This window comes from Heptranchias perlo, chromosome 23 (assembly GCF_035084215.1).
Source record: "Heptranchias perlo isolate sHepPer1 chromosome 23, sHepPer1.hap1, whole genome shotgun sequence".
Classification (NCBI taxonomy): domain Eukaryota; kingdom Metazoa; phylum Chordata; class Chondrichthyes; order Hexanchiformes; family Hexanchidae; genus Heptranchias; species Heptranchias perlo.
Window position 1 is genome coordinate 8,745,432 of NC_090347.1, and position 24,224 is coordinate 8,769,655.

Here is a 24,224-nt window from a genome sequence, read left to right on the forward strand (position 1 = left end):
TACATATTACATCATAAAAGAGGAAATAGCCAGCCAATGCCTTAAAAGAAATCCACTTTTCCCACCTGTTCTTAATTATTCTTTGAACAATATGGTCTGTGGTGAGATCATTACCACTATGGATGGGTCTGAAGATGTTGCGTCGTTTAGGTTCCTGCAGCGAAAGTAAAATACAATGAAATCAGGAAAAAAACTCAAGACTTGAAGGGCAAGTCGCACAAATAATAATTTAAATTCTATGATATTTTTGCTCACATATTTAACATAAAGCTGCCTAAAATTTGGTGTAGATCAAGATAACAATAGGTTTGAAAGTAATCACACTGCGAGGTGATTTGAAATAGATTATTGTTAAGACCAGAGCGAACTGAATTTCACATACATGTATTTATTTATTTTTTTAAAAAGAGATTTACCAGTAATATTCTGGTTTGATTAAGTTCATAAAATTGAATCTGAGAATATGATACAATGTGAAAAAGTCACAAATACACACATTATTTTCACACTACTTTCCAAATCAGTGAAAAATGATCTGCAGATACCCAAGAATGAAAAATGGGCAAAAGAACAGATGCTAGTGCCCTGTAATTGGAATGTCAGCAGAAAATATCTAAAACCTTTTAACATTTAACTCAGCAGAAAAAACAACTACTGGCAGCTTATCCCAAATCTTGATGAACATGTAAGGAAAGCTGCCCCTGTAGATTGCTAGAATTTGCAATTATCTCAGTTACAGCATGAGCAGCACCAGCCTTCTCCAACTGCATGCTCTCTATGTATAAATAATTCTATACAGTTCTTCAAATAGTGGAAAGTTAACATTCAATGGATGTATGATATTGAAGGGGTTGTTCATGGAGCAGATTCAACACTTTACATGCTCTTCACCTAATTGAGTTTGTTTTTAGGTATGACCCACTTGTAAATTCTAAAGCTGAATAAAGCAAAGAGGTATACAATGTTACCTCTTAAAAGCATACTCTAAGATTCCTCTAAAAGGGCTGGATGGGGGTTGAAGAAGAGAAAGAGGACAAGAGATACTGAATAGTCCATACAAACCAAAAAAAAGTCCCAGGTTGGAACTCTGGTCTGTACCAGTTTAATCAATTTTACCGAGGAAGAGTGGTTGAGATGCCACAGTAGGGTTCAGCATTCCTGGACTGAGGGCTGCAGGAAATTTGCCTGTTTTTAAAAAAAAGTTGCTGTACAGTGACCCCTTATGGAAAAACGTATGTGTTTGGCCTTGCATCCCTCACCACTCACATCCCCGTCCCACCCCACCCTTGGAAAAAACTCTCCCCTAAATCACGTACAATGGCACTTTCAAACTCCCAACTGTCTAGCCTTTGGTTGTCCGTTCGCCACAATACTTCTGCAGCAGTCAATTTGCTCAATAGCTTGCTCACCTCCACCTTTGATGTCCTTGTCCCCAGTAAAACCTTTACTTTCTCCCACCCTGGTTATTCCCCTGGTGCAGTCCCTATCTTTGCTCCCTTAAGTCCAAGGGACACAGATTTGAATGTTTATGGCATACAACTGGATTAGTCATTTAATTGCCAATCTGGCTGACCACATCAAGGACTATTGGGTCCTGGTCTCTTCTGCCGAAACTGCTCACTACGACAGGATCATCCTGAAATGCAAAAATACCCTGACTTCTTTTCTCCACTACCAACCATCTCCTTAAACCTCTCTCCGCTCACCTCCAACAAATACCAAAAGCTCATGGACTTCTTTCTCACTAAGATTGAGAACATCAGTTCAGCTGACCCTGCTGCATTCCCCCCTTCCCCACCAAGCCAAACTTCCTCCCAGGTTCCCCAGCCCTGAACCCGCATCTTTCTCTAGTTTCTCACCTATCTTCCCTCTTGTGCTCTCTGAGCTCATCGTGTCCTTGAGACCCACTTCCTGCTCTTTCGACCCGATTCCCAATAAAGTGCTGACCACCCAACTTGACCGCACCTGTTGAGTGTTTCCAGAATTTCCTGTTTTTACTTAAACGATTTGTTGTACAAGCAATCCAAGACAATTTTATTAGTGAATCCAGTTTTTAATTTGCAGCATTTAAGCAAGGGAAAGGAGAGGGGCAGTGCTCATACTTATAAAATAATAATCTTTATAAATGTACTTCCATTTTCTTAAGAAAGATTGCATGTCGCTTATCAGTACCAGACAAAGCAAACAGAAGAGAGATCTAAGGTAGATACTGCACAAATGATCCTTGATGTAAACATTTCTTTATTCCACATCAATTTTTCTTATAACCATTGTAATACCATCCTCCAACCAAAATTTTAATTCTTTTAATTCCAAATCAGAAATGATACATTGCCTTCAATGCCATGTTGGACTGTACAGGAAACCACTCAATAAAATTTCTATGAAAAGTTCACATTAATTTTTACCATATTAAATCTATAGTAGTGTTAGTACTTTTCCACTGTTGGCAAAGCTACATACAGTGCTCTGAACTATCACGTATGTACCTGTAAATATCCCTATGGCTTTTTGTTTATGCTGAAGCCAAGTGGATCAAATAGCTATGAGATAATGATAAACAAACTACACCAGGAAATTAAAGTTAGCTTTTTCCTTTTAAAAAAAGGGTTAATTCACATTCAGCAACTACCTTGCATTACAGTTCAGAGTGACAAGTCCCAACTTACAGCATATGGGTCTGAAGCATCCTTATCAGCCATTACTTCTGTCTTTCCATGACAGACCAAGTCAACCTGGAGAGAAAACAACAGTTTCTTCAGTTCTTGTAGCGATTAATCACAACTGCATTGAAATACTTGTAAATGTTTTATATTTCAGTGAAGATCATTAGCAAACAGTTCTCACAACTCATTCATTTCATCATATTGAATAAATTAGTAAGTAACAACAAACAGGAAAAATGCTTCGGCTGCATCAGCTGCACCCCATATTAGAGATAGTGCAAAGCTACCCTGGTGTTATTCGTAATATGCTTTAACCCACTGTTCGAGCAGCATGTTTTTGAGTTTCGAGGGTTGCCAGTTTGGATTTGGCCTGGTGCTTCAAGGCTCAAATCCTTTGATGTCACTAATCTTTTCATCTTCCTTCTCCAACCCCCCTCACCAAACTAGAAAACCAAAATATTTTCAAATCCTTGAAAGTTAGAAGATGGGATAGTTTTTCAGCTTACCTCTCCAGTAAATCAACATGGGACCTTGTAACACAAATTAGCTATGAGAGAAACTTTATACTTATGAAATCATCTTGCATTTTGATTTCATTAAGTGTAGCGTAAAGCTTTGAAAGTGATGATGTGTGTTCACCTATGGGACTTGGGCTAGAATCCAACCAAAGCAGATGTGAAGACAGTTTCCTGACAAATGCAAGGGACCTAATAAGCTTTAGCAGTCTAAATCACAGTATTCAAGACCTCTGCACAATATTTTCATCAAATTTAACATTACTCTGGCAACCCTAGAAACTCAAAAATATGCTGATAGAACAGAGAGTTAAAGCATATTAGGAATAACACCAGGGCAACATTGCACTCTCTCTAATATGGGGTACAGCTGATGGAGCTGAAGCATTCTTCCTGTTCGCCAGCATCATCAATCCCTCACACTGATGAGCAGAAATACATAAAAAAGAAAAACTGCATTGTACGGTTTCTTCCTCTACACCCTAAATTTAATTTCACTGCCAATGTATAAAATGTTTTAAACATATTAGAACATGATTTCTACAGAAGTGTTGATGCATTTCAGTTGCGTATTCCATGGGTTTCAATTCTTATAAGCCATAACTTAAAGTTGCGGAGCAATTTTATTCTCTACATGGATGATTTTTGAGGCTGAATTGTTTATGAACTCTTTGGTTATAGAAGTTACTATATGATGACTTCAGCAGCAGTTGCATGCCAAAATAAAAAGCATAAACAGATTTGCATCGCTGTAATTTATTTAAGGCGACTGTGAATAAAGATCTATTCCTTGGTCCAGTATTTTATAAAATAAAGAATGTCTGATTTTCTACCAAGAAGCACATCTTGGCAGTGTGAAGTAGGGAAGCATAAAGCAAGAAGTTGGTTCCTTCACAGGTGATGGGAGATGTGGGAGAGTCAATACATTTTAAAAAGGCTCCTTAAAATTACATACATATATTTCTCATCAGTTTTCTCCCCTCTCCTGAAGGCATCAACTCCTTCCTGTGATGCTGTTCTGTGGGTATTTGCCAACCTCTGACACTATGATCAAATGGCCATTAATCATCAACAATAACTGTTGGCAGGCTATTCAACTGCATAGGGCATCACCGTGGATCCTAATCTGGGCATGACACACAGGTCTAGCAAATGTTGCTGAATAGTGATCAGGTGCAAGAAACCTGGATGATTTTGAGCCCCGAATGCCAGGAGTACTAAGGCCTACTCCCTACTCCAGCTGAGATCAATTTAGCACAGAAAGGTAGGGTTACTTGAAACGTTAACCCTCCCTTCCTCTATCCACAGATGCTGTCTGACCTGCTGAGTGTTTCCACAATTTTCTGTTTATATTTCAGATTTTCAGCATCAGTTTTGGGTTCAGTTTTAAAGCCATTTGAATTTATAGAACTGGGATCCTCTATACAATGAACTGGGCCATCGCCTGAACCACTACTGTGAACCCATGCTCTCAGTGTCCTTCATTCACATGATAGATGAGCAAGGGTACATTTTTACAAAATTAAATTATATTGTACGAATTCAGTAAAAAAGGGAATCTTTAGTTTGCCCTCCTTTCTTCCCCTCTCATCTTGGGTTCAGTGGTATCATACAAGACCACCACTGTATTTTGTTTAAGTACAATGCTGAACATTTATGATTACAGTTTGAAGTAGTTGCCCAATTTTAATTTGTTTGGAAGGGGCACAGAGAAAGAGCACAAATAATTTCAGTTTATATTTTTAGTACACAAACTCGAATGTTTTCTAATGTACATCTCTTTCCCCCCTTCTTTAGCAGGACAATTTAGCAAGCGCTCATTTACAGATCATACCATGATCACTGCAAAATAAGCACTTTTGAATTCTCTGAAGTTGCAATATACTGTGACTGGATCTCGTGATTCAGCGGAACAGGATGTACCATTGATCAAAGAAATGGTGGTATTTGGTGATTTCACACCATGTGCCCTCTAGTGGCTATTGGAAAAGTAGTAGAAGCAAGTTACTTGCTCAGCCACAGTGATGGGAGACCGTAGAAGCAGGAAGAAAGTGGGGTTGATTCATTCGCATTAAAATATCTGGCAACACACGTCACAGTCTGACACTGTTGGAGTTGTGTGGCAGACATTGTGCACTGCACTAGAATTTGAAGAGGTATGAGTTAATCTGTACTTCAATTAATGTTTGATGCTATGAAATCATATTATAGTATCATAGTACGGGTACAGGTACGGTAGCATAGTAGTTATGTTACTAGACTAATAATCCAGAGGCCTGAACTAGTAATCCAGAATCATGAATTCAAATCCTGCCGCAGCAGCTGGGGAATTTAAATTCAATTAATTGAATAAAATCTGGAATAAAAAACAATGGTGACCATGAAACTACCGGATTGTCGTAAAAACCCATCTGGTTCACAAATGTCCTTTACGGAAGGAAACCTGCTGTTTGTACGTGGTCTGGCCTATATGAGACTCCAGACCCACAGCAATGTGGTTGATTCTTAATCGCCCTCTGAAATGGCCTAGCAAGCCACTCAGTTGTACAATCTCGCTACGAAAAGTGATAATAAGAATAAAACTGGACATGACAAAGGCGAAGCAAGCCCAGTTGACCCTGCAAAGTCCTCCTCACTAACATCTGGGAACTTGTGCCAAAATTGGGAGCGCTGTCCCACGGACTAGTCAAGCAACAGCCTAACAGAGCCACACTCTCACAATCATACCTTTCAGCCAACGTCCCAGACTCTTCCATCACCATCCCTGGGTATGTCCTGTCCCACCGGCAGGACAGACCCACCAGAGGTGGCGGTACAGTGATATACAGTCAGGAGGGAGTGGCCCTGGGAGTCCTCAACATCGACTCCGGACCCCATGAAATCTCATAGCATCAGGTCAAACATGGGCAAGGAAACCTCCTGCTGATTACCACCTACCGCCCTCCTTCAGCTGATGAATCAGTCCTCCTCCATGTTGAGCACCACTAGGAGGAAGCACTGAGCGTAGTTAGAACACAGAATGTACTCTGGGTGGGGGACTTCAACGTTCCTCACCAAGAGTGGCTCGGTAGCACCACTACTGACCGAGCTGGTCGAGTCCTGAAGGACATAGCTGCCGGACTGGGCCTGCGGCAGGTGGTGAGCGAACCAACACGAGGGAAAAACCTACTTGACCTCGTCCTCACCAATCTACCTGTCGCAGATACATCTGTCCATGACAGTATTGGTAGGAGTGACCACCGCACAGTCCTTGTGGAGACAAAGTCCCATCTTCACACTGAGGACACCATCCAACGTGTTGTGTGGCACTATCACCGTGCTAAATGGAATAGACTCAGAACAGATCTAGCAGCTCAAAACTGGGCATCCATGAGGCGCTGTGGCCCATCAGCAGTAGCAGAACTGTATTCCAGCACAATTTGTAACCTCATGGTCCGACATCTTCAGCCAGAAATGCCGAGTAGATGATCCATCTCGGCCACTTCCCGATATCCCCACCATCACAGAAGCCAGTCTTCAGCCAATTCGATTCACTCCACGTGATATCAAGAAACGGCTGAGTGCACTGGATACAACAAAGGCCATGGGCCCTGACAACATCCCGGCTGTAGTGCTGAAGACTTGTGCTCCAGAACTAGCCGCGCCTCTAGTCAAACTGTTCCAGTACAGCTACAGCACTGGCATCTACCTGACAATGTGGAAAACTGTCCAGGTATGTCCTGTCCACATAAAGCAGGACAAATCCAATCCGGCCAATTACCGCCCCATCAGTCTACTCTCAATCATCAGCAAAGTGATGAAGGTGTCGTCGACAGTACTCTCAAGTGGCACTTACTCACCAATGCTCAGTTTAGGTTCCGCTAGGACCACTTAGCTCCGGACCTCATTACAGCCTTGGTCCAAACATGGACAAAAAAGCTGAATTCCAGAGGTGAGGTGAGAGTGACTGCCCTTGACATCAAGGCAGCATTTGACAGAGTGTGGCACCAAGGAGCCCAAGTAAAATTGAAGTCATTGGGAATCAGTGGCTGGAGTCATACCTAGCACAAAGGAAGATGGTAGTGGTTGTTGGAGGCCAATCATCTCAGCCCCAGGACATTGCTGCAGGAGTTCCTCAGGGCAGTGTCCTTGGCCCAACCATCTTCAGCTGCTTCATCAATGTCCTTCCCTCCATCATAAGGTCAGAAATGGGGATGTTCGCTGATGACTGCACAGTGTTCAGTTCCATTCGCAACCCCTCAGATAATGAAGCAGTCCATGCCCGCATGCAGCAAGTCCTGGACATCATCCAGGCTTGGGCTGATAAGTGGCAAGTAACATTCGCGTCAGACAAGTGCCAGGCAATGACCATCTCCAACAAGACAGAGTCTAACCACCTCCCCTTGACATTCAACGGCATTACTATCGCCGAATCCCCCACCATCAACATTCTGGGGGTCACCATTGACCAGAAACTTAACTGGACTAGCCACATAAATACTGTGGCTATAAGAGCAGGTCAGAGGCTGGGTATTCTGTGGCGAGTGACTCACCTCCTGACTCCCCAAAGCCTTTCCACCATCGAAAAAGCACAAGTCAGGAGTGTGGTGAAATACTCTCCACTTGCCTGGATGAGTGCAGCTCCAACAACACTCAAGAAGCTTGACACCATCCAGGGCAAAGCAGTCTGCTTGATTGACACCATCCACCACCCTAAACGTTCACTCCCTTCACCACCAACGTACCATGGCTGCAGTGTTTACCATCTACAGGATGCACTGCAGCAACTCACCAAGGCTTCTTCGAAAGCACCTCCCAAACCCGCGACCTCTACCATCTAGAAGGACAAGGGCAGCAGGCACATGGGAACAACACCACCTGCACGTTCCCCTCCAAGTCACACACCATCCCGACTTGGAAATATATCGCCGTTCCTTCATTGTCGCTGGATCAAAATCCTGGAACTCCCTTCCTAACAGCACTGTGGGAGAACCTTCACCACACTGACTGCAGCGGTTCAAGAAGGCGGCTCACCACCACCTTCTCAAAGGCAATTAGGGATGGGCAATAAATGCTGGCCTTGCCAGCGACGCCCACATCCCATGAACAAATTTTTTTTAAAAGTCGGTCCAGCACAGGAGGAAGCCATTTGGCCAATTGTGTCTGTGCCGGCTCTTTGAAAGAGCAATCCATTTAGTCCCATTCCTCTGCTCTTTCCCCATAGCCCTGTAATTTTTTTTCCTTCAAGTATTTATCTATTTCCCTTTTGAAAGTTACTATTGAATCTGCATCCACCACCCTTTCAGGCAGTGCATTCCAGATGATTACAACTTGCTGCGTAAAAAAATGTTTTCTCATGTCGCCTCTGGCTCTTTTGCCAATCACCTTAAATCTGTGTCCTCTGGTTGCAGAACTTTCTGCCACTGGAAACAGTTTCTCCTTATTTACTCTGTCAAAACCATGCATGATTTTGAACACCTCTTTCAAATCTCCCCTTAACCATCTGTTTTAAGGAGAACAACCCCAGCTTCTCCAGTCTCTCATCCCTTGTACCAGTCTAGTAAATCTCTTCTGCATCCTCTCTAAGGCCTGGACATCTTTCTTAAAGTGTGATGCCCAGAATTGAACAATACTCCAGCTGAGGCCTACCCAGTGTTTAATAAAGGTTAGCATAACCTCCTTGCTTTTGTACTCTATGCCTTTATTAATTAAGCCCAGGATCCCATATGCTTTTTAAAAAAAAATAGCCTTCTCAACTTGTCCTGCCACCTTCAAAGATTTATGTATGTGCATCCCCAGGTCTCTGTTCATGGACTCCCTTTAAAATTGTACCATTTAGTTTATATTGCCTGTCTTCATTCTTCCTACCAAAATGTATCACTTCACACTGCTCTGCGTTAAATTTCATCTGCCATGTGTCTGCCCATTTCACCAGTCTGTCTGTTACTATCCTTCACATCGTATAGTACATTTCTGAGTTTTGAGTCATCTGCAAACTTTGAAATTATACCCTCTATACCCAACAAGAGAGAGAGTCTAACCACCTCCCCATGACATTCAATGGCATTATCATTGCCGAATCCCCCACCATCAACATCCTGGGGGTCACCATTGACTAGAAACTTAACTGAACCAGCCACATAAATACTGCGGCGACAAGAACAGGTCAGAGGCTGGGTATTCTGCGGCAAGTGACACACCTCCTGACTCCCCAAAGCCTTTCCACCATCTACAAGGCACAAGTGAGGTGTGTGATGGAATACTCTCCACTTGCCTGGATGAGTGCAGCTCCAACAACACTCAAGAAGCTCGACACCATCCAGGACAAAGCAGCCCACTTGATTGGCACTCCACCCTAAACATTCACTCCCTTCACCACCGGCGCACCATGGCTGCAGTGTGTACCATCCACAGCAACTCAACAAGGCTTCTTCGACAGCACCTCCCAAACCCGCGACCTCTACCACCTAGAAGGACAAGGGCAGCAGGCACATGGGAACAACACCACCTGCACGTTCCCCTCCAAGTCACACACCATCCCGACTTGGAAATATATCACCATTCCTTCATCGTCGCTGGGTCAAAATCCTGGAACTCCCCACCTAACAGCACTGAGAGAGAACCTTCACCACATGGACTGCAGCGGTCAAGAAGGCTGCTCACCACCACCTTCTCGAGGGCAATTAGGGATGGGCAATAAATGCTTGCCTTGCCAGTGACGCCCACATCCCATGAGCGAATAAAAAACGTCCAGGTCATTAATATATATAATCAAAAAGAGCAGTGGTCCTAATACTGACCCCCAGGGGAACACCACTATATACTTTCCTCCAGTCTGAAAAACAAAACAACCATTCAGCACTACTCTCTGCTTTCTGTACCCCTGCCAATTTTGTATCCACGCTGCCACAGTCCCTTTAATCCCATGGGGTTTAATTTTGCTAACAAGTCTGTAATGTGGTACTTTATCAAATGCCTTTTGAAAGTCCATGTACACAATATCAACTACACTACCCTCTCTGTTACTTCATCAAATAACTCAATCATGTTAGTCAAATACAATTTCCCTTTAACAAATCAGAACTGACTTTTATTTATTAGCCCTTTACTTTTCTAAGTGCCGATTAATTTTGTCCGGATTATTGTCTCAAAGTTTCCACACCTTTGATGTTAGGCTGACTGGCCTGTAATTGCCGGGTTTATCCCTCTTCCCTTTTTTGAACAGGGATGTGACATTTGCAATCCTCCGGCACCACCCCCATATCTAAGGAGGATTGAAAGATTGCGGCCAGAGCCTCTGCAATTTCCACCCTTGCTTCCCTCAGTAATCTAGGATGCATCCCATCTGGACTGGGTGACTTTTTGACTTTTGAGTACTGCCAATTTTTTTTTTTTCAGTACCTCCTCTTTATCTATTTTTATCCTATCCATTATTGCTACTACCTCCTCCTTTACTGCTGCAATGGCAGCATCCTCTTCTCTAGTGAAGACGGATGCGAAGTATTCACTTAGTGCCTCAGCCATGCCCCCTACCTCCACAAAATTTCCTTTTTTGTCCCTAATCAGTCCCATAAGAACATAAGAAATAGGAGCAGGAGTCCATACTTCCTTTGACCACCCTTTTACGATTTATATGTTTATAAAAGACTTTTGGGTTCCCCTTTATGTTAGCTGCTAATCTATTCTCATACTCTCTCTTTGTCCCTTTTTTAGATCTCCTCTGCACTTTCTGTATTCAGCCTGGTTCTCTACTGTATTATGAACCTTACATTCATCAGAAGCATCCTTTTTCTGTTTCATTTTAATCTCTATATTCATCTCTATAGTCATCCAGGAAGCTCTAGCTTTGCATGCCTCCCCCCCCAACCCCGATGTGTCTACTCTGTATCCAAACCAAATCCACCTTGAAGGCCTCCGATTGTTCAATTATTGTTTTGCCTACCAATTTCTGATTCCAATTTACCTGGGCAAGATCCCTTTTTAACTCACTGAAATTTGCCCTCCTCCAGTTAAGCATTTTCACATTTGATTGTTCCTTGTCCTTTTCCACAACTATTCTAAGCTTAATGATATCATGATCACTGTTCCCCAAATGCTCCCCCACTGAAACACACTCCACCTGCCCCACTTCATTTCCCAGAACTAGATCCAGCGCTGTTATAAAGCAGATCTCCTGCGATGTTGCTCATGGTGGATTGGAGGATGTACTGTTTTATGCTATGTGGATTGGTAATGTTGGGATGGTGATCCTGAGGTTTAGGAGGTGTAAGATCATTGCAAGGGGCATGAGAGGTCTCGGAGATGTGAGATGTGTTGGGACTGGCAGTGGCCGGGTGTGGAAAATTGCAATAGGGACATACTGTGGTGTGCCACTGACAGATGTGTGGTGACAGGCCTTTCCTGGGGCAGTCAACATCAGGACATATGCTCATATGTTAGTTGCTCCAAGACCGGTGTGCCGTGGGTAGAAGTGCCACAAGTCTCAGGGGTGCAGTTGGAAAGCTGCAGAGGTAAGTAAGCAATAGCGCCAATTACCTTGGAGACTTCAGAGGCAAGTAAAATGAATAGGTAAGTTTAATCATGACCAAAAAAAGTGCAAAAATGTGGCAGACAGGAAAGTGTTACAGGATGTGCATGTATACACTAATGTATATATATAAAAATAAAAATCCTGCTGACAATACATGTTTCTCCTTCCAGTCCATATGGATTTTCCATTGATTTTGTCATGGGTTGAATTTCAGCCATCAAATCCACATCAACAAAAATATTACACGAATCAGTTCATATCAGCGAGAAAAAGCAACTTAATTTTAATAGAATTTAAGGTTCACGATTCAGAATTTTTAAAGATTGGATTTCAAAAAGGTACATATTAGCCATTATAATTTGAAAAGTTTGGAAGAATATATAAGATGGGGAAATTACAGTTCATCTAAGGTAGTGCTACTTTCAATTTAAATAATCATACCTTGAAGTGGTCCAGCAAGTCTGCAGTCACAGAGTAAGGAGCTCCTATCACTACTTCTGACACATACTGAAAGAAAAAAGTAATAAAAATCATTGTGGCAAAATATAATAAAGTAAAATTTCATTCCAGGTTTTCCAGAGTGATTAAAAAATTTTCATCGCATATTCCAACCCTGACCCATTATAAAACAACACTATACTCACTCTACAGGCCAGTACACTGAGTGTCCTTTCATGCACATTCATTATTGGGTAATTCTTTCCTTTGTATCGGTTCACTTCCTGCAAAAGAAAGATGTTTAATAAAAATACCAATGCTCAATTTCGAAGCTTAGAATGGATATAACAAACAGAATCAAGCACTTATCCATGAGGCAAAAAGGTAAGCACTTGTGTTATCTCAAACTAGCTGAAATTCCTCATCTCTATGTCGGGTAATATTACACATGATCTTTGTGATCAGGATAGATGCCCTTGCCCAGGACCCAAAAAGAGAAGCTTTGTGTGTGTGCTGAAATTTTGTTAATGTTAGAAATCCCAAAAGCATCAGTCTCCTCTGTTATTGATAGAAGTAAACTGGAGAAAATCCGATGGTCCCCTCTAAAGGCCATCACCAGAATATGTAGCATCTAACATGAGAAGCTGATAGGAATTTCCCCAGGATCTCCACCTTAGAACTGGAAACAATCATCCTTTTAGAAAATGTAAAAATAATTAGCAATTCCACAGCCTTCACTATTGGACACAACATCTGTTCACTCTAAATATGTACATTTATCTGATTAAACCCAGTCTGTTGAAAGTAGCTGGAGGAAAATTATAATTACCCAGGACTAACTTCTTTCACGTACCCAAATTAAAAATTTTCTACTAACTGAATTAAAATCCTTGATGGCCCAATGGATGTGTATGATGATGGACTGCACTGCTGATCACCCAGAATACATAACGAAAAAGAGGTGACCCTTTTAATGATTGAAGAGTACAATTGACTAATTTTCTGCAGTTTGTACAAACACAGTAATATATGCAAGGCTCTTGGAGCTGGACTCCACATCGTTGCTAGAAGGATTTGGGCATATACATGGTAGGGCACAAAATGTAGCTTGTGCTTTGGCTTGATACAGGTCTGTATGGTACAAAGTTGCAACTGTTGATAATTAGAAGCAGATGGAACACTTGCAACGAGCTGTCCACGTGGACAATGGTGTTGGCATCACCTATGCATTTCTTAAAGTGAAGATAACTGGGCCAGAAGCAGGAAACTTGTTATAGCTATCACTTGCATGGTCAACTGGCATTAGCAAAATTGCTTTCTTGCAGATCTGCAACAATGCCCATCTCTCTCCAAAATGCAAGTACATGCCTTGGTAATTTCATGGCTCAACTTCTCCTTCCACCTGGCCATCCTATTTCAACCCTTTACAATCTTCAAGGAGAGAGAGAAACAGACAGATGGACAGAGAGATAGAGACAGAGATAGACAAAGAAATAAATGAGATAGGAAGGAAAACAAAGACTGACAGGCACATGCACCCACACCCATATTTTAATAACTTGATTTAACCTACATTACAATTCCTGACAAATCATGCATAGTTAGAGTTCCCTTTCTTTAAAAGGACTTGGTAGCTGGACAAATCAATAAACTGCATGTTAATGGAAGCTGATATTCCATCAAATATTTCCTACTGTAGTTTATTTTGCAAGTGTCTATCTTTAAACAAAAAGATTTTGATAGAGGTGGAACTTATGAGCCTCCATTATATGCTTCCTTTCAGTACCGTCACGAGTACAACTGATTTGCCATAATTTTTGTATATTTATTGCAAAGCAAGTAGTGCAAAAACATGGAAACAGTTGATTTAAATTCAAATTTATAACAAGTCAGTTGTTTGAAGGGCAGTGTATGATGGTAACACTGTCTAGGCTCAAGCATTCTCAACAATAAAAATGAATGTATGGATTGCAAAACTGTACGACAGAAAATTAACTGCATTAATAAGCTTTTGCTTCCTCCTCCCAGAAATTAATTATGACTTTAAAGATAAATGAGATAGAAGTAAACACTTAACAGATAGAGACTTAAATTGAGTAGGCTGTACCTACCTGGTCAAAGTGCAGTCCAACAATAACATAAGGCCTCTCTGCCAACTTGTGGACACTTTCCAGAAAGTCTACATGACCAATATCTTTCCAAATTGTAAAGGAATTAAAAGTTGCTACAATTTATTTAATAGACCATAATACAGGCATGGTTTAACATTAAACAAAATTATCTCTCAGTAAGGATACGGAACAAATCAAATGCTCCTGCCACGTAGATGATAGTGTCATTTGGTTGAGGTTCTTTTCCAGAAGCAAACTGAATAATTTTTTGTGATGTCTGCAAAAACTGAGATACTCCAGTCCATGGGCTGTGACCTTTAGGTCCCTTTCAAAAAAAAGAAAAATAAGATTTACTTTAGGACACTTGCAGTGACTTAATTTAAAATTAATTTTTAAAAAGGCAAATATCCCCACATCAGATACCTTTCTTACTTCAAAATATCCCCCCGTCTTCTAAGCAAAGCTCCCCTTTAGCGGGCTGCTCGGAGGTGCAGAAGCAGGTTGTACTGGGATAATTGTTCACTGTACTTGCAATGAACTGCAAAAAGCAGCTAAAGTGCTGTGGTAGTTCTTTGTACTTAACAAAAGGAAACTAAATGATGTGATAATCTGAGAAAACTTAAAACTGATCATAATGAGTAATTTCAAGTTGCTAAATTTTGGAACAAAGTGTCAGCTAGCACACCAAGTGTAGACTTGATTGCAACAGTCAAAAAAAATCCAAGTGTATCAATTTTCAGCATTAACAAAGGGATATGATCTTGGTACCAAGGTAAGACATGAGAAAATAATCTACGAATATGCTAAACAGGTTGAGTGCTTTTCCTCATTCCTACTCTATATGACTTGCACGCAATGTCATGGCCCGTAAACTACTTTAACAAGGTTAATAGAATTTAAAAGAACCATTTTCTCCCTAAGATAGATTTATTCTCTCCCATCCATAAAAATTGGAAATGCATCCAACACACTTAGTAGTAAATTGACAACAATTACCTAAAGTTGTGAGCTACATGTCCTTAAGAGATCAAAGTGCTAAAAGAGATTAAAACAATTTTTCAAAAATTGTACAAAATTATTTCAAGGAGATATGACATCATGGTCTTGCTCTTTGTTACTTGTGTTGATGTAAAATTTCAAGCAACTTTTTTGGATCTTAAAAAGAAATCAAACCCCATTGGGCAGCTGCAGCCCAGGAAGATTGTAGAGTATCAGAAAGATTTCTAATCATTTTGGCATGAAGTTTTTACAAATGCGTTCTTCTTTACTGCATTCTAGTAAGCCATTTAGTAAAACTGAAATTAGAAATATTTAAATACTTGGTTTCAAAATGGCATTGATAAGTTTTAACAAAATGAGACATTAAATTAAAATGAAAATCTGCAGCTTTAAGGTAAACCAAAAGTAAATTATCCTATAAATGTACAATAATTATAAAGCTAGAGTTTCTACTGGTTTTTTTTACCTGCAATACAGTTAAAGCTCAAATTTGCCCCTCGCCCCACATCAATTTTGGACTGAAAGCCTCCCTGTACCATTCCCTAACCAAGAGCCTATGACGTTAAGATTAGGTACTTTTAAGCCTCTGTTTGAATCATTCTTCAATAGGCCACAAGGAGATACACGAGTGGCATAAGGCAACTTCCATGCTGATATCCTCTCCATGTGCTTTTGTTTGGTCCCTCCCCCAGGGAAATTTCTGAACTCAGCACCACATCAAATGGAGGAAATTACTGATTAAAACCTACATCCGACCTCTCGGTAGCACATTCACACCAGGGAATCTTGAACTTCACATTATGCAGTTCATATGTTCTATATTTTTTGTTGCTAGAAAATATTTACGCAGAAAGAACAATCCACAGTCAGAATTTAGTTCATCTGCCAATGCAGATTTGAAATTAGCATTATTTTCTGAGTGTATAAATCTTTGCATGAGCAAAGAGGACAAAGTGCTGCATTTGCACAGAGCTACCCTTCAGTACAACTTGTGCAGTGCCGTATGAATGCAGATTTGGAATAGCATACATTATAACTCATCTCAGCACAAGCTGTAAAATGCATTCAGGGCTTTAATTTTCCAAGTGCTGAGCTAAAATGTGCCTACAGTTATAACCACAAGCACATCGCAGAACATGATGATGGTCAGAGCAAACAACCCGAAAGCGCCATCTAGTGGAAATACCTAGTCACAATCAGACTGCAATCACAAACAACTTATTTGGGAATGATCTTTTTTCCAGCAGGAACCTATATACATTTTTGAAAAACATCTCCAAGATCGCACAAGCCAAATAAAAATTTTTCGTGGTTATCTTTACATTGGAAATTACGAATGTACTGGACAGGAAAAGACCATTATGGTCAGTCCATCAGGAGACCTAAAGTATAGAAAACTTTGTACACAATTCTTAACTCTCATCTATCTTATTTTCAAACCTTTCTTATTTAGCAGCCCAAAAAAAACTTTTATTTGATATGAAAAACATGAAATTTAAATGAACATTAACAATATATCTGTAATAAATTAGCTGTGCAAGTTGCGTATTTATTTAGACATCACTATTCTGACAGTCATACCTACAGTTCCACACTTCCATCATCAAATGGAGCTTCATCGGGTCTAGAAATACCAAATCCTCCCAATCCATACCTATATTTTGTCCTAACTTCCTATAGTCGAAGGTTGGGAGAGCCAATAGTAATTCATTAAAAAGCAAACTTTAAAAGAGTACTTTTTAGTCAATGATGCCAGTTACATATCGTAACCTCACGCAAAAAAAATTGCTCATTTATAACGAGTTCATTATAAATGTATACCTGTTTTTGGAGGGCTTTTTGTAAGTTCAATGAGATATAGAACATTGTTGTTTGGTCTGATAAAATTCTGAAGACAGGCGAGTACGTAATTTGTAAACATGATCTTACTGCAGCAGCACAATCTATATTTGAACCTGCTTGTGATCATTTTGTCACACCAATTGCATATCTTTTTCTTGCAATATGAAAGGCCACTTTCCCTAGTAGTAACACACACAACTTTGATACACCTCTGGAATCCTGTGACACTGCAACTTTTCTTTGCTTCCCGCTCACTGATCAAATTTTTAAAAAAATATTTGACTGAAAGATCCTTGTACCAATGATTAGACTTTACAGTAGTATTTAACCTGAACTGGACAGGAACATGTTATTTTGTTAGGACTGTTTTATTTTTAAGTCTGGTCATTTTGCTTTCTTTTTTAGAAAAGAGTATTGATCATTTTCTTACAGGTATTTTCATGGTGCTGAGATCTTTTAGCAACATTTAAGAAAGTTGCCACTGTGTTTTGATAAAGTGCTCTACTGCTTGAGTCTCAGCACGTGAATTGCTGATCATTTATATATATATATAAAAAGAAAATTCAAAAACAGAAAACAAATGAGAATCCAAAAATTATGCATATGAACAAACTGAAAGAAAACATGCAAGGGAAAAGGAGAAAAACTGAAATGATACCTTGCCAAAGTTGTCTGTGTGCTCCTGGTAGTCCGAATTTTTTTCCTGCAGAGAAGTTGGGGGAAAATAAATTGTCTTTTTCAAATGGTCACTGTATAATCTCACATGCCATTAAAGTTAATTTATAACCTTTTCATTCAATAATAGGCAACATTTTATTTGCATTTCTCTTCTCCTGAGGTTTGTACAGAATCTGAAGATATCAGACTGATTTTCCCCCTGTAGCAGCCACTGGCTTTCGGACCATTATTCTTTTGTGTAGATTTGAAAGCAGCACTAATTTCACAAAAATCTGAGAACTGAACAGCAACAATTTAATTGAAGGAGGAAAAAATCCTTTTAGTTCTCAGCAGAAAAGTTTAAACTCCCCAATTTATAATAATGCCTCATATAAATAGTAAACAATTTTACAACACCAAGTTATAGTCCAGCAATTTTATTTTAAATTCACAAGCTTTCGGAGGCTTCCTCCTCCTTCACATCGTTCACCTGAGGAAGGAGGAAGCCTCCGAAAGCTTGTGAATTTAAAATAAAATTGCTGGACTATAACTTGGTGTTTTAAAATTGTTTACAATTGTCAACCCCAGTCCATCACCGGCATCTCCACATCATATAAATAGGTGGGAGAACTCTTCTCTGGGCATCTCTTTTAATGAGTGATAATTTAAAAACACGAACACAAAAAAAAAGAGGAAGATACTGCTCAATCATGGACCCTACCATACACCCAAGTTTATACTTTAAACTATCCCAAGTACACAGTTAGATGTTAGAACAACTTCTCAATTGCTCAATATTTAAAGAGAGAAACTATCAGCCTCCATTTCAATAAAATGCCCAGCTGGATAGTATATGTAAAATTTGTGACAATTGAATTCACAGAACTTTGTAGTCTAAATGAAGATATTGTGAATAAAACAGATCATTAAGCTCCTACTGTTGCCAATTCCAACTTAACAAGTGCTGCTTGTAACAAACAAACAACAAAAGCATTCTACAGTTTTAACCAGCCACTAATGAGTATAACTTCCCCCTTCTGATTCCTCCTCATGAGCATAACTTTACCAATCTTCCAGACAGAGCAGTGGAGGCAAAAGCCCAGAATGATTGAAGAAACAATGGGATTCTATAAATGTGGGGACATTAGGGTCTCTTTAGATAGAGGAATTAAGATGGGTCGAATGACAGTCCTCATCTGTAATTATCTTGTGATCTCCAATTCTCCCTCCTCTCTTCAGAGACACTACTGCTCCATTCAATGTCTCCTCTTGATATGGCTCAGAATGGGAACAGGGCAAAGCAAGACTTGTATTCCCTTCCAGCCCCGTTGCTATTCCATTACACTGAACATAGAAGCACTGATGATCAACACCACCTGCTGCAGAATTCCGTTCAAGTAAGCTGGACTTTGTAATTTTTGTTAAGATGTGTAGTGCACACTGTTGACAACTGTTTTGCAGAATATTCTATTTCAAAAGGTTTTCTTCTCAATGTGAACATATGGTTTTGTTGAATGACAAGACATCAGAATTAGACAAACCACTTTTTTTTAAATAAACAGTTGAATATCAATTTGGTACATCTTCCTATTATGATATTTTGGACCTGGCTTTCCTCGCCATGCTTGTACTAATTGTAGCAAATTGTATTCATTTTCATTATTTTAGGTTGCAACACCATCTGGCTTTTTGTATAACCTTTTATAATTCTACTTAATATTTTAATGCGAAAGAGAAAATCAATTTTCAAAGCAAATAACAACTTGCATTTATATAGCACCTTTAACATAGTAAAACGTCCCAAGGCACTTCACAGGAGCATTATCAAACAAAAATTTGACACCGAGCCACATAAAAAAAATATTGGGACAGGAGATAGGTTTTAAGGAGTGTCTTAAACGAAAAGAGAGGTAGAGTTGGAGAGGTTTATGGAGGGAATTCCAGAAATTGGGGCCATGGCAACTGAAGGCATGGCACCCAATGTGGGGCGATGTGCAAGAGTCCAGAACTGGAGGAGCAAAGATATCTCGGAGGAGGTTAGAGATAGGGAAAGGCAAGACCTTGGAGAGATTTGAACAGAAGGATAAGAATTTTAAATTCGAGAGTTGCCAGTCCGGGAGCCAAAAAACTAAACCTTGGCAGATATTCTGGTGTTCCCCGGTTCATCTATACAGGGAAATACAAGGCACAAAATAAGGACGACAGATTATCCCCTTCAATATTTCATCCAAAAATCAGCTGATTAAAGCAATTGATACTTTTCTGCATTCTGCTTAGTCAGTTTCAGCATGTTACGCTCCAAAACATTCTTAAAAAAAGGACCAATTCGCTTGCACAATGCCAAAATTAATAAGATGTGCCACTTGTGGGCTCAGAATCCCTCCTTTATAATAGACTGAAATATTAGTTGTACATTTTACTCACAATGTTGCTGTGATGAGCTTTTGTTAGGAGGAGCATTCGGCCAACCAGGTCTGTAGTGGAAACCCCCTGTGTACGTTTACACTCTCTGAAAGGTTTTTAAAATCAGAAAAGGCCAATGTGAATATTGTTATCCACATTTCTAATTCAATTAACCCATAAAGTGCAAGTTTTGATATGAACTGTAAGGGGTTTTCATTATAGATAGCAGTAACTTTTTCGCTGACTGTATGAGTCATGATGACATAATATTAAAAACTTTCCATTTTGATAAATTATACGATGACCTGCATGCATGCTGTATGTTAAGTTTGTGTGTCCGAGTATGTGTGTTCATATCCATATAACAGTTTACAACAAATTCACAACTCATCACAAGATAAGCCCACTTCTTCTAACAAAGTATTAAAATATTGGAACTTAGCTTTTAAGCAGTATGGTTACCTGTACCGGCCAGTTTTCTTTACTTCTTCATAAGTATCTTTTCCATCAGCAGTCAAAGTAATATCATCTACAAAACAAACATCAAAGAAAAAGAAAAATCGCCATGTGACTGCAAGACAACAATGGAATCAAACATCTAAAGAACTTTGTTTGAACTATATTTTTCATTTAAAGTCTGGGAAAATGCAACCGACTTCAAGTATACAGACGACATAAACAAGTGCATCAACATTATACAGCCTTGAGTGACAGAGAAACTGATACTTTTTGTTTCAGGTCACTTGACACAACATACCTCCATGGACACAGAAATCACAGTTATATTTATCCAGGGTTTCAAGTGTTGTTACATATGGTGCTCCCTCAATGACCTCATCAACCCACTTGATTGCACGGACCATTTTGTAACGCTCCTCCTGTGTAAATACAGGTGGACCTTTGTGCTTGGCTATTTCCTCTGAAAACAGATTAAGGTGGCTTCAATTATTAGTTTTCTTAACCTTCCTTTTGATAATAAAAATGGGGGAAAAAGAAACTAATGGAATAATTACCAGGCATATTCCACTCCCAGTTACCATCATCAAATGCACATTTAATTTACTATGAAGGTCACATTTAAAGTAAAATGTAACACAGAACTGACATACTGTTCCAAATTTAAAGAATATCAAATAAAACTATTTTAAAATAATTGAGTCATTGGTAAATTGCATTCAATACTTCTTCCATTTTGTTACAAGATACAGAATGCTGATCGATTAGAAACTAGTCAACGCAGCATAGAGTTAGAGATCAAACTCATGAATTTTCAGTGAGTAACCTACTTCATCAGATTATTAGAGGAGCTGCAGCTAGAGAACTGCTCTTGGCATGAAGAAAGCCAAATCAAGGGATGGGAGGAAAAAACACTAAATAAAATCTCTAGAAAACGCTTTTCTTTAATGTACACCATTTGAAAAACAGGGCAGTTCTCTCCGATGTCCTGGCCAATATTTATCCCTCAACCACCATCACGAAAACAGATTATCTGGTCATTAGCTCATTGCTGTTTGTGGGATCTTGCTGTGCGCAGATTGGCTGCCACATTTCCTATATTACAACAGTGACTACACTGCAAAAAGTACTTAGTTGGCTATAAAGCGCCATGGGACATCCTGAGGTCATGAAAGATGTTATTTAAATGCAAGTTCTTTCTTTCTTTAGAGAGCGGGGGAAAAAAATCAGTTTGGGTTCCCATTCCTGATTGTTCCCTATGGAAGACTGCATGTGGTGCTTGGCTTCCTGTGGTCAAAAAGGCTGCTGACATTGTCCAGGCTCATTCACACATGAGGGACAACGCTGAAGGGAGGTACCAGAATTTTGGGGGGGGGGGGGGGAAGGAAAGCTGGAAGAAAACGAAAGACGACTTATAATTTCATGAAGTTTTAAGGAAACTATTTTCCTGGGGCAGCTTTCTCCAAAGGCACATGCTACAGTACACGTTTTCAATGTTTTAATCTTAAAATTAAACGCGTAGCTGGCATGATCAACAAGGTGACCGCATTATGTGAGTCACATTATTGCAGGCAGCCTTATATACAAGGTAAAGCATTAAAAGGCAACATCAATTCACAACTTTGTCCCTTTGCAAATAAGCTTCCACTTCTCTTTTACAGAGTTGGAAAAACTGCAATGATAATGTTCATGTACTGATTTGGTGTGCAACTTTTATTTAACAAATATTAAAAATCCCCTTTTTAAGTACAGTAATGATACTCAGTGCTATTACTATATCCAATGCACAGTACTGTATTTGCTTTGCAACTTACCATCTGTATGTACTCCTACAATGAGATAATCACCCATAGAACGTGCCTGCCTCAGCTGGTTGGAGTGACCATAATGCACCATATCATAGCTGAAAGATAGATACACATAATTACTGCATAATTCCCCACATTTTTTAAAGAGGAAACCTACACAGAGCACAGGCTGCAGGCATTCTCCATCTGTTCTTTTTCCTGCTTTTGGTTAAAAGGGGTTGCAGGGAAATTTGATTTCATTGTTTTTTTAAAAATCACATTTTTATATTCCCTCACTCACTAATGTTACTATAGTTCTAAACATTCTTGAAATTAAAAATATGGAACGCACATTTATCAAAACATTCATCACTGCCACTCTGATTAGGCAGCAAGAAACTTGATTTGAACCAAGAATTGCTAAACCAGTATTTCCCTCTCAAATGGAATGTTAATTATGATGCTGCACACAGGCTTATCAGTCTGAGAAGACAATGAAGAGGGAAGTGGGGAAAAGGTAAGGGGCAGAGAGGGAGCAGAGAAGGGAAGGGAAGAGAGGAAAGGGGGAAACTGGGAAGGGTCATCTGTAATGATCAGTGAAGTTCTACAGAAATCTGTTGTGTTCTTGGTGAGATAACAATCAGATAATCTGTTTTAGTGATGGTGGTTGAGGGATAAATATTGGCCAGGACGCTGGAGACAACTCCCCTACTCTTCTTTGAATAGTGCCATGGGATATTTGACGTCCACCTGAGGGGGGAAGATGGGCCCTCAGTTTAATGTCTCATCCAAAAGACGGCACCCTCTGGCAGTACAGCACTCCCCCTGTACGCGTAGGTAGGCTGGGACCACTCGAAGCGAATGACCAAGAAAGCAAGACCAGTAGCCTGAGGGAGACACCCGCAGTCTCATTAACTCAAGGAAAGAGGAGCAGGGAAGAGGCAAGTGACCAGCATTACCGTAAAAAAACGTGATTCCCACCATTCCATGATTCCCAGAAACCAATTGGATCCCTGGAAGAGTACAACAACTCACATTTATAAAGCACCTTTAACGTGTGAAAACGTCCCAAGGCATTTAATGCAGGAATTGCACATGATTTCCATGAACAAAGCAGAAATAAGTCACATTATTCCCATGACCCAAATCAGATCATGATAAAGCAACATTGTTTCTTGGCAATGTTCCAAGCATCTAATTAGGGGAATGGGTTACATGTTTCCCAAGGACCAATCAGACCAGTAGATTGGTTCACACCACTATGCAACAAAACACACAAATTGCTAAGAGATGGCACCTTCAAGAACTCTTCACAGATATACACTATTGCTCATGGTAAAGCAGATGATATACTGTTTTATAATGACAAGAACGTTATACCATGTAATGCAAAATGTATTTTTCTGCTAAGGCGCAGCAGTGTGTAAGGCGGCCTGACCCTTTAAGGTTACGAAGAGTAATTGCTGTCGGTAGCAACATTGGGGTCAATTAAAAGTTAATTGCTCCAAGACAGATCTCAAGGTCAATTAGAAGATATTTTCTGTTGGTGGTGAAGTTTGATTGACAGGTATCTACAAATTCCCAACTTCTCTTCAATGTCAGACTTTTAAAAAATGACAAATATTAATGTGTAATGAAGAGTGACAGACTCATTTCAAAAAGATATTTTATGTCTGCAGCATAGTTTTGCTAACCTGACTTGATCCTTTAAGTAAGGCTATTATTCAAGTACTCAAAGGAAAAGAGATGTAGGTCAGGGCGATTATAGTTGCTTGTAAACTTCTGGGGTCAGACAGCAATTGCAGGTGCCTGTAAATTTCTGACACAGCAGACATAGATTT

The 24,224-nt window shown here is 39.8% G+C and overlaps 1 protein-coding gene across 2 annotated transcripts in view; it reads right to left on the reverse strand.

The window, feature by feature from the left end:
* pcyt2 (phosphate cytidylyltransferase 2, ethanolamine) overlaps positions 1–24,224 on the reverse strand; it is a 43,049-nt gene that overhangs the window by 5,396 nt on the left and 13,429 nt on the right. The window contains exons 2-12 of one of the 2 annotated variants that reach the window (XM_068003960.1): positions 22,411–22,499; positions 20,898–21,059; positions 20,609–20,669; positions 20,162–20,246; positions 17,739–17,783; positions 14,426–14,564; positions 14,240–14,322; positions 12,335–12,412; positions 12,132–12,197; positions 2,670–2,735; positions 66–154 (exon numbers count right to left, since the gene is read on the reverse strand). In XM_068003960.1, the coding sequence (XP_067860061.1) occupies positions 66–154; positions 2,670–2,735; positions 12,132–12,197; positions 12,335–12,412; positions 14,240–14,322; positions 14,426–14,564; positions 17,739–17,783; positions 20,162–20,246; positions 20,609–20,669; positions 20,898–21,059; positions 22,411–22,499 (963 nt within the window). Of the gene's footprint in view, positions 1–65; positions 155–2,669; positions 2,736–12,131; positions 12,198–12,334; positions 12,413–14,239; positions 14,323–14,425; positions 14,565–17,738; positions 17,784–20,161; positions 20,247–20,602; positions 20,670–20,897; positions 21,060–22,410; positions 22,500–24,224 lie in introns of both variants that reach the window. The other variant, XM_068003959.1, reaches the window with a different exon arrangement.